An 11,821-nucleotide genomic window follows, 5' to 3' on the forward strand; every position below is an offset into this window, starting at 1 on the left:
CTCGGCCGCCAGCCTCCCCTCCGCCATGCCACCTCCGCTACGCCCACCGTCTCCCCCGCCGACAAGCCCAAACTCTCCCCTGCCCCCGTTGCCGCCAGGGGCGCCGTCTCCCCCTCCGCCCAGCGCGCATGCCAACCCGGCGATAGAGATGGTGCCAATGCGAGTCATATCGGCGCAGGAGGACACGCTCCAATATCGCCCACTGGTGCTCCGCGCACGACTCACCTTCGAGGCGCTCTGGGGCCGCTACCACCGCTACGCCGAGCACAACCCTGTCCCCGGCAGCCGCAACCGGGCCGACTTGCGGGCCCTCGGCGCCATGATCAAAGGGAGGCTCTGCCTCAACCGCGATAGGCGCATCGTAGGGCCCGTGCCGGGCGTCTTTGTTGGCGACGCCTTTAACTACCGCGTTGAGCTCCTCGTCGTCGGCCTGCACAACCAAACGCAGGCCGACATCGGCTACGTGCCCGCCAGCAAGGTCGACGGGGGCCACCCCGTCGCCACCAGCATCGAGGACGCAGATTTTTTGAGCTTAGGCATCCCGGTCGCGTTATCGTGGGCGTTGGTTCAGAGGCTTGTTCTTGAGATGTGCGATGACTCTGTGCAATTTTGCAGCGTTATTATAGGACTCGGGTACTGTATACTTTGTTTCTTTCCTCCGCCGATGGAATCCAATCTGCTCTCTCTCCCTGCCTTTTCTTTTCTCTCTCTCCCTCTCAACTCTCACATGCGCTCTCTCTCTTGTCGAACACAGCAGCTCTTTTGTTCGTCTTCTATCTCAAAATCTCTCTCACTGTCTCACCAGGAGGAAGATAGGCTCTCTCTCCTCCCCAAACTCTCAACACCGCCTCATGGAATATGCAGTTCTTTTCTCTCTCTTCTCGCACACAACATGCCGAACAGACTCTCTGTCTCTCCCCATGCCATTTCTCATCTCTCTCACACACAACTCTATATCTCAAGAAAAAAATAACTCTCTCTCTCTCTCTCTCTCTACCCTGCCATGTCTCTTCTCTCTCACTACCCTGCCATGTCTCTTCTCTCTCACACACAACTCCCTATTTTTTTAAAGATCTCTCCCCTGCCATTTCTCCTCTCTCTCACATAGAACTATCTATCTCAAGAAAAAAAAAGCTCTCTCTCTCTCACCTTTCTCGTCTCTCTCCCTCGCAACATCTCTCTCACATATGGGATGCAGTGAGTTTTATGCCCAGAGCACCTCAGTTCGTATTGCCATATAATATAGCATGTGCCCTTGTCTCTTTGTGTTTGGGCATGCAGCTCACGGGAAGAACAGTGAGCTACGAGTTCCTGTAGCCCCCTGGTGTCTCCCGTAGTCACATCATAGGCATAGCCTGTTAAACGGGTTGGGATATGGCCAATCAGCTCTGTGAAATGCTTTTGACCACATGACGACAATCGTGATTCAGATGAAAGGAGCGGCTAGGATAGAGGCGCCCCGATGCGTAAGCTCTCACAGACGTTTTCGCACCAGCATCGTATCCTCGGGCAGGTACCTCGACGACCACGACAACGGGGGCGTCTTGATCTACACGGGAAGCGGCGGCAACCTCGCTCTCACATACAGCTGCAACTATGGCATCGAGGTGCGCGTCATCCGCTGCCACGACTGCCACGCCAGCCCCAGCGGCAAGCTCTACGTCTACGACGGCCTCTACAAGGTCTATTGCACCACCGAGATCTGCAAGTTCAAGCTCGTGCGTGTGCCCGGCCAGGAAGCGCTCGGCAACAACACCTGGCGCTCCGCCAGAGACCTCATCAACCAGCTCGACGCCAAGATCCTGCCTCCCGACTACATCACGCTGGACATGTCCAAGGGCAAGGAAGCGGTTCCTGTCCCCGTCCGCAACTCGGTGGACCATGACGCCTTTCCCCTCGAGTTCGAGTACCTCGCACGCCCCGAGTTCCCGGCGCCGCCGGCGATGCCCGGCCACAAGTGCTGCATCAACGCCAAGACTGTGTGCAGCGAGACGTCCGGCTGCGCCTGCGTGAAGAGGAGCGGCGGAGGCGGCCGAGCGTACAATGCTGACGGAATGCTCTTGAGGGGACGGCCGGTGGTGTACAGGGCCGGTCCTGGGAGTTCAGGGGCCCGGGGCGAAACTATAATCCGGGGCCCCTATAAATTACCTTGAAAATTTTCTTCTAGCTTGCCATATGCAATGTCTAGCGATGGTATCAATATTAATCTTATTCAACAATTTCTTTTCAATGTGTAAAGTTGCCAAACCTAACCTCTTTTGGGACATGTACAAACCTCACACCGAATATATAGCTATTTAAAAGATGCATGTGCTTTTTATGATAGGACAAAAACAATACCTCAGCCATTATCACCATATCCAGTGCTTACTTATACATGTCCTTGCTGATAAGAACTTTTGCTCTTTGATAAAGCATTAGAAAACCATCTTCCAAGACCTGTAGATTAACACAGATAACGAGTTAAATGGTATAGCTACATCAGAAATCCATTGAAAAAAGATTAAATATTTCACTTGATATCATTTGCAGATCTAAAATACATTGTTTTCTACCCACCTTGATCCTGCAGATTTACTTCATCTGTTCCAAATATCTACCAAAAACGTCTTATAATTTGGGACGGATGTACAGTAAGTTGAAATCTTCTTCTCAACCATCTGAATGTCTTCGAGATAATCCTACTTTTCCAATGCCAGGGGGAAGTCTGCTTGTGGCGACCAAGTTTTTCCCACCAGAGGAAAGACAGAAATCTCAAAATCCATACGAACGCGCAAGATTCGACAAAAGAATGGAGCGAAGGGATACTTACCAGAGGCTGCCGACGAGCGTACTTGTGTACTCCACCGTCGCCGCCGCCACAGCAATGGCGGCGATGACCTTGTCGTGATTGGGGGTGTTGACGGCGCAAAAAATAAAACGTGGAGTCGTGGGCATTCTGCGCTAATATCTGGAGGGCTTGGCAACGATGGGGTCATACCGCCGGTCATGAGCTGGACCAGGCCCCATGTACATGATATTGCCTACAGGCCCTGCAATCCCTAGAAAAAACAAGAGGAAGCATGACCCTTGGTTACGTGCCTGAGACTGAGAGGGGGCCCATGGGATCTGGGGGCCCGGGGCGGTCACCCCCCCTGCCCCTCCCCAGGGCCGGCCCTGGTGGTGTACGAGTGCGGCGCGTCGTGCGGGTGCCCGGCGAGCTGCCCCAACCGGGTGACTCAGCGGGGGATGAGGCACCGGCTGGAGGTGTTCCGGTCCACGGAGACGGATTGGGGCGTGAGGACGCTCGACCTGATCCAGCCGGGCGCATTCCTCTGCGAGTTCGCCGGGGACGTGCTCCTCGCGGATCACCCCCGCATTGCCAACGCGAACGCCAATGCCAATACTGGCACGTCAACGGAGGAGTGGGCCCACTACCGGACTCGCGGGCTATGCCTACGGCCCAGGGCCGTCGGCATAGGTCCTTTGCCGTCGGCATAGATCTATGCCTACGGCTGCCGTCGGCATAGCCCCGTCGGCGTAGATCACGTCAGCGTAGATGTGTCAGACCGTCGGCGCAGTATAGCCGTCGGCATAGGTGCATATGCCGACGGCCGTGGGATAGCCGTCGGCATAGTTTAGCCGTCGGCGTTGTTTTCCGTCTGACGGCAACGGACGGCGCCGTCAACAGCGCTGGCGATTCAGGGGACGACACGTGGCGCAGGTATGCCGACGGCTTGGCCGTCGGCATAGATGGAAATCTATGCCGACAACCTAGTCGTCGGCATACCTGCGCCACGTGTCGTCCCCCGGCTTCTCCTGGCGACAGGGCTATGCCTACGGCAAAGCCGTCGGCATAGATGGAAATCTATGCCGACGACTTTGCCGTAGGCATATCTCTGCCACGTGGCAGCTCCTGGTTTCTCCTGGCAGCAGGGCTATGCCTACGACAAAGCCGTCGGCATAGTTTTTCATATATGCCTACGGCTTTGCTGTAGGCATAGATGTGCCACGTGGCAAGCCCTGGTAACTCCTGGGCGTATATATGCCGATGGCTTTGCCGTAGGCATAGTTTTTTTTTATTTCCCCTGTTTTCTCTTTTCCAATTCATTTGACAATATTTCAAAACAGAACAATATGAAATTATGCAGAAATATGACAATTCATCATGTGAACATACTCAAGTTCATCTAAACATACTCAAGTTCACCATCATCATCTAAACATACTCAAGTTCATCACATCATCTAAAGATCATCACCGATGGAAGTTCATGAACATAAAAGTAGTGCAAGACATGAAACATGATAAAAGTAGGAATATGAAAGGCATGGCACGATGGCCACATGCACGGAATCATCAAGCAAGAGCACCTCCGCCAAAACCACCACCTCCGCCATAACCACCACCACCTCCGCCAAAAGCACCACCTCCGCCAAAACCACCACCTCCGCCAAAACCGCCATCGCGACCACCACCACTCTGCCAGATCGTAGTGACTGGGGTCGACGGAGCAGGAGTCGAGCCACCGGTCCCTTACATGTTTCAGAAAAGATTCTAACGGTAAATATGATATAATAGTGTTTCATGAACGAGAACTAGTTTGCTAGTAGTTAGGCAAATGTACTAACCGGACCATCACTGCCTAGTGCCACCCATTCATCGAACGTGGGCACGTGTGGGGTTCTCCCGCAGGTGGTGGTGGGGGTCCCATTTGTGGTGGATCCGTGCGGTTAGTCCAAGACGCCAACATAGCCTGAATGTTAGTTAAACAAGCAAACTAGAAGATCAGAAGGAATGAAAGTGCAAAAATTTAGGTTGGTTTTAAGAGGGCAAAACTAACCGTCATCATCTGACGGTTGTAATCATCGTTTGCCTTCACTCGTTTCAAGTACTCCCGCACCTCGAGATTCCTATGCTCGACAAACTCCTTATATGCCTACATAATTTATGTTGTTTCTAAGTGAGCAATGCTGAAAATAAACTGAGAATGCAAGATAGAAAAAGATAAAGAGGAAGTACTTACAGCATGCTGGCGGGCTAAGGGAGTCTGTGAACGCCCCGTACTCTCTAACTGGCTCGGGTTGCTAGCCCGAAGCCGTGTTTACGAGATCGAAGGAGTGATCAAGCCTTCGAAACACGGATACCGGCCATTCTTCTTCCCCTGGATGGCCACCACCGCCGTGTCGTCGATCTGAGACTGGGTGACCTCAGCAACAGGAACATCCGGATGCAACTCCTGATAGTGATGAATGTAAGACCCCAGGTGCTCCTCGGTCTTGCCGTAGTACTGGCTCTCGCCCTCCTTGCGATGACTCCGCTCGCGGGCCAGCTTCCGCGACTCCATGTCGAGAGCGGCCTCTTCAACTTGTCCTCCTACAACGTCAAATAGAAGTCAGCCATACATAAGAACATGACGTAAAGAAGAACAAAAATGCATCATGCACATAGATATACCTTCATGGCCTTGAAGCCCCAGCGGTTCCTGTTTGCTTGGCCGTGTGTCCCGTCGTCTCCACGGTTAGCCCGGGCCTTGATGCTCTTGGCAGCAAACTCTGCATCGGCGCCGAGCCACCTATCCACCAAACTCACCCATCCGTCATGCCTTCCATAGCACCAACGAGGAACAACCTATGCAAATTTTGGAAGCATGACATGTGAGCACGAAACATATAGTTGACTGCTTGAAACAATGAAAAGTTAGTAATAGTTACCATCATGAACTGCTCCTTGCTCAAGGTAAGTCGTAGCTTCTGCGCTTGAGTTTTTGTCATCTCTTGGTGCAGGTAGTAGTGGTAGTACTGCGAGACGGCAACCCAGTGCACCTCGTACTGCAACTGACGAGCTTTCTTCTTCGCAGCCGCAAGCAAGACCACGTCGGCTCTGGCCTTGTGCTCGTCAAGAACTCTATAGAGTTGCTGCAATCATGCAAAAACCAGAAGCAAACAAGGCATGAGTTGAGTGATTCAATGATAAACTATGAACGAAACTGAAGACAAGTGATTCAGAAGAGAACTTACCCAAAATTTGGTGATCTCAGCCTTAGCGGTCGTCCCGTACTCCGCGTTGCTGCAAGCCTCCTAGTGGGCCCAGCTCGTGGCCAAAACCCGCTGCTGCAGGTCCCTGTCTGGCCGCGGGCAGAATAGGCCAGGCCAAAACTCCTTCAACAGGACAGTGATAAGGCCGTTCGGTTTACGGCCCTTTCCGTGAAGGATCCAGTTTCTGCAAAAGAATCAAATGATTGCCATGTGTACAATAAGAAAATGTTGTCATGTGTTGAAAATATGATTGAGAGGCACTTACTCTGTCCCCACAGGTTCAATGAGCCACTTGTGCTCCTCGATAGAAGGTGGTGTAGGTAGTCCGGCATTACCACGCAGCCACCCCTGCGAAGAACCCGGTGGCAAGTCACCCCACAACGCGGGATCAACCTCCCCTCCACCCTCCTCGGCCTCCTCCTCACCCTCCTCCTCGGCCTCCTCCTCCTCACCCTCCTCCTCGGCCTCCTCCTCCTCGCCATCAGGAACATACTCCTCCTCCTCAGACTCAAAAGGTGCCTCTGTATAGGAGGGCATCGAAGAAGACCCCCCTATTTCAGACACGGCCCAGAGTTTTTTACCCCGGTTGCCTCTCCCCCCACCTCCTCCTCCTCTAGGGGCTCTCCCCCCACCGCCTCCTCCTCTAGGGTCTCCTCCCCCGACCCCTCCACCTCCCTGTGAGGTGTCATCCTCGCGTAGTCGGGAGGGAACCTTGTGGGCTCGTCCACTCCGAGTAACTCCTTTAAATTTACTGAGGAAACTAGCGCCGCTGGACTTGCCCATGATTATTAAACCTGCATTGAGAAGAGAATAAACAATTAGTAAGGATATCAATTAAACAAGCATACAGGAAAACATTAATACCAGAAGAGCACATTAAGCATACTATTGTAATGATCATTAAAAGAACTTACATTTTCTAGAACCCATATGAATCATCACTATTGTAATCTATTTGTGGACCGGTCTCATCATCACTATCACGCATATCTTCTTCATTGTCTGACGGAGGTGGAGGCTCTTCCTCATCGTCAGCGTCTTCATTTAACTTTTTAAGCATAATTATGTCTCTTTGATTCACAACTGCCTCACCATCAATCTGTGTGTCGTCGTCGTTTGGGTCCAGGTCAACATAACCCAAGTCATCATCCTCGTTGTTTCAGACCACGTCATCATGTTCCTCTTGATAGAACACTCCCTCGTATGTCATGGGGTTTATGTTGTAGTAATCATCATCGTTCGGGTCCGGTAGCTTACCATGCGGCGACACCTTGAACACAACTTCCCAACCCTTTAGGTACTCTTCCTGGCATGGGTAAGGCAGATAATATACTTGTGTGGTCTGGGTAGCGGCGATAAAGAGATCAGCTCCGGCATAGATGGTTGATGGTTTAACTTCAACTAAACCAACAGAAGGCGTATGTCTCGGACCCTTTTTGGGGTCGAACCATTGGCATTTGAACACAGTGAGACTTAGGTGTTCGCGGCCACGTTTGAATGTAAGCTCGTATATTTTTCCTACCCTTCCGTAGTAATCTACTTCATTATCTCCTTCAGTGAAGACTCCGGTATTTATGGTTTTGGGATCAGGCCGACTGTTCTGGTGCTCCTCTGTATGGAAGCGATACCCATTCACATCATACTTTTCGCATGTCATGACGACAGGATCAAAACCCATGGAAACCCATCTCAATTCTTCATCCATTGATTCGGTCGGATCATTTCCCTACAAGTTTAATTGAAATTATAGGGTGCATGAGTTTAATTGAAATTATAGGGTGCATGAGTTTAATTGAAATTATAGGGTGCATGAGTTTAATTGAAAGTGTGAAAAATTACTTTCTCAATGAACCACGCAACAAAATTTTTCCTTCCATCAGCACCCTTTCGGAGAAGAGCAAGTGCCTCCCCTTCAAAAGGAGGCAGCATTCCCGTCCATTCTTCTTCAACGAATCGACTACAATAAGAAAAGCGGTATAAGAACTAGGCAAAGTGAACATAACGAATTGACTAAAAGAATGGTGCAAAGGTATTACCTCATCCACTCATCCTCAACTTCCTTGATGTTGTGCAAGATATAGAACATGACATCCTCCCACTCATCTCGTGGCATGAGATAAGATTTCGAGCATCCAGCCCTACTACCTTGCCCGATGAATAGAGGCAACTTGGGTTTATACTTGGGTTCTTCTGTATTGTATCGAGACACCTTATTGTGCAACGTGGGAACATGGTCCGGATAGTAGGCTATCCTGAGGTCTGCCACCTCCTCTAGGATAACTGCCTCAGCTATGGAAGCTTCAATCTTAGCTTTGTTTCCACATTTCTGTATCAGATGCTTGTTCTGTCTCTCAGGGCCGTACTGCCAACGATTCTGCACAGGGCCCCCCAACAATACCTCGTTCGGGAGGTGCAAAAGGAGATGTGTCATCGGAGTAAAGAAGCCTGGTAGGAAGATCTTCTCTAGCTTGCATATCAACTCCGGCGCCTTCTTATGCATTTCTTTTATCTTCTCAGGACATACTTCTTTAGCACAAAGCGTGCGGAAGAAATGGCTTAACTCCGACACGTCAGACACGCTCGGGAACATAGCCCCGAACCATCACCGGCATAATCCGCTCAATCCATACATGATAGTCATGACTCTTGAGCCCGGTCACTCTGCCCGTTGAAAGATTGACCCCCTTACTTATATTCGACGCATAACCATCAGTGAACTTCACGACGTGTTTCAACCACTTGAATGTCTCCATCTTATGATCCTTTTTAAGTATGAAGTCAGCATCTGGCTTGAACCAAGATTTTCGACTGCCTGTGGGAGGCTGCATGTGTAGACGTGGTCTATCGCAAATATTCTGTTGATCAACTCTAGCATTAACATTATCCTTTGTCTTATCAGGAATGTTGAGGATCGTGTGAAAAAGGGACTCTGCGACATTCTTTTTGGTGTGCATCACGTCTATGTTGTATGGAAGTTTGAGGTCCTTAAAATAGGGAAGCTGCGTGAAGGGGGTAATGTGAGTCCAGTTGTGCGTCTCACCATATCCTTCAAAAATTTTCCCTTTACTTTTTCCTTTGCCCTCGCCCTTGTCTTCGCCTGTGGCTTTGCCTTTGCCTTTGCCTTTGCCTTTCCCCTCACCGGCAGGCTTAAGAGCTTTCAGCTGAGCAAGCACATCCGCACCAAAAAACGTTGGAATCTCGTTTACTTCATGGACAACTTTGCCTTTTGTGAAGTTCTTCTTGTCTTCCCTATCAGGATGGTCTAGAGGGAGGAACTGTCGATGCAGGTCAAATGCAACATACTTGCCACCCTTCTTCAGCCAAATGAAAATCAAGGCCTGCATGCACACTGGGCAAGGCATCTTTCCACTTGTACACCAACCGCAGAACAAGGCATAACCGGGAAATTCATGCATGCAATATTGTAGCCAAACTTTCATCAAGAAATTTTTCTGCAGATGTCGGTCGTATGTCAACCTCGGGAAGTACCAAGAATGGTGCAAATCATCCACCAATGGATGCATAAACACACTCAAATTCTTCCCCGGATATTCAGGCCCCGGAATTATAAGCGACAGGAACATGGTCTTGCGTTGCATTATGGCGCCGGGAGGGAGATTCAGCGGAATAACAAATACGGGCCAACAGCTGTATGGATTAGATGACATACCATATGGATTGAACCCATCACCTGTTATAGCAATTCTGACATTCCCAGCCTCGCCTGCTTCCTCCGGGTACTCTATATCGAATGCCTTCCATGCTTCACCTCCTGATGGATGTACAATTTTTTTGGATTGTACCTTTTCCCTTCCTTGTGCCACTTCATCATTTTGGCAGACTCCTCGGTGATGAAAAGGCGCTGCAGTCTTTTTATAAAATCAAGATACCGAAGAACCTTCACAGGGATTTTTAGCTGCTGCTTCTGACCATGCTTATCGACCACCTCAATATACCGAGAGGAACCGCACTTCCTACAGTACTTGTCATCCGCATACTCATGCCTAAACAAAAGGCAATTCTTTGTACAAACATGTATTTTCTCATAGTCCATCGAGAGCGCCTTCATGATTTTCTTCGTACCGTACATGGTTTTCGGCAGTTCATGACCCTCAGGCAGGCTGTTAGCCCATACTCCCAGAAATGCTTCGAAGCAACCTCGGCTACAGCCGTACTTAGCCTTGACTGCCATCAGTTGCGAGATGGCATCCAACACAGACAACTTGGCACCCTCATAGAGAGGTTTCTTTGACGAGGCCAAGATTTCCAGGAAGGCCTTTGCGGTTTCCTCCGGCTCCTCCGGTTCATTCGCTGAATATGACGGAGGTGTCGGCTGTGCAGCAAAGACATCATCTAGCATGTCTCTAACCCCATCGTCCTCATAACCAGCGACGTGTTGTCGTATCACATCCTCTCTACCACGGTCCCGCTGGGCAAAGTTTATTGGCATATTAAAGTTGGGCATAAATCCATGCGTGCGAAGGTGCTTAGTCATCTCACTCTTATCTCTGCGGATATGCCTCTTACATCTGGCACACGGGCATTCTGGCACCATCCTCATTGGACTACGGAATATCTCTTTCAAAAACACATCAGTTTTCTCGACCCACTCTATTGTTACTTGATTCCGACGGAAAAACCCACTATACATCCACTGATTATCTGCCATCTCTGCTTTATTGGAAGCCACACAACAAAATTAAGGATTCATTTAAATTACTCACATCAATATTTTATTTTTTACAAGGTTGACGAGAAACAGCATTTAATCCACCTACATCTCTAATAGGTAAAGATGGGTCCTAATCCCACCCGAGAATGTTTAGATTGAGTACGTTGTCCATGCTCTACCCCATTCCGAGACAAAATTTCGGTAGCACCTCCCCGCTGTTCTCCAAATACATGTCTCGGCAAAATGCCGAGAGAATGTGCATCCGGAGAACAACAGGGAAGCGCCGCCGAAATCCTGTCTCGGAACGGGGTAGAGCATGAACAACGTACCCAATCTACACATCCTCGGGCTGTCCGTGGAAAGCGCTGGACAATCCGAAAGAGCTGCGGTGATAAATATGCAATTGAATGCATATTTATCGATGCAACCCTTTCGGACGGGAGACCTAGGTTACGCGACTTGATGTGAAAATTTAATCTAGTGACATGGAAAAAAAGTGGACGAGGTCATGGAATTGTTTCTCACCCTCCGATGTAGTCGATCAAAGGAGATGGACGATCGTGGACCAACACCTCCAACGTCGACAATCACTCCATGAAGATGGAACACCACAAATCCTGTTAATTACACCGAGTGAAAAAAATTTAGGTCATCACCTCACATTAAGCATTGATACTTTTAACTATGAAAAAAACTCATGTTTCGTCAAGTGTCAAATTTTGTCCTTCAATTTTTTTAGCAAGATCATCATGATTAAATAAACACTCATCATATCATAATTTTGCAGCACATCTCACATAGCTACTTAACATTAAGCACTGACACTTAAAACTATGAAAAAAAATCTTATTTTGTCAAGTGTCAAATTTTGTCCGGTTCAATTTTTTTGACAAGATCATCATGATAAAAATAATCACTCATCTTATACCAATTTTAGAGCACATCTCAAATGACAAGATCATCATGATAAAAATAATGCAAACTAACAATCTAACATCCTAACATCCAACATTCAACTATATATCAACCTAACAACCTAACATCTAACATCTAACCTAACAATCTAACATCCAACATCCATCCATGCATTCATTCATCCATCCAACAGTAGAAAAAAATGCAAAAAAATGAA

The 11,821-nt window shown here is 49.0% G+C and overlaps 1 protein-coding gene across 1 annotated transcript in view; it reads left to right on the plus strand.

The window, feature by feature from the left end:
• Window positions 1-11,821, plus strand: part of LOC119272931 (histone-lysine N-methyltransferase family member SUVH2-like) — a 17,675-nt gene that overhangs the window by 592 nt on the left and 5,262 nt on the right. Inside the window, exons 2-4 of the mRNA XM_037554275.1 lie at window positions 13-501; window positions 1,490-2,087; window positions 3,172-3,408. Coding sequence (XP_037410172.1) covers window positions 13-501; window positions 1,490-2,087; window positions 3,172-3,408 — 1,324 coding nt within the window. The remainder of the gene's footprint in view (window positions 1-12; window positions 502-1,489; window positions 2,088-3,171; window positions 3,409-11,821) is intronic.

Source organism: Triticum dicoccoides, chromosome 3A (assembly GCF_002162155.2).
Source record: "Triticum dicoccoides isolate Atlit2015 ecotype Zavitan chromosome 3A, WEW_v2.0, whole genome shotgun sequence".
Taxonomy (NCBI): domain Eukaryota; kingdom Viridiplantae; phylum Streptophyta; class Magnoliopsida; order Poales; family Poaceae; genus Triticum; species Triticum dicoccoides.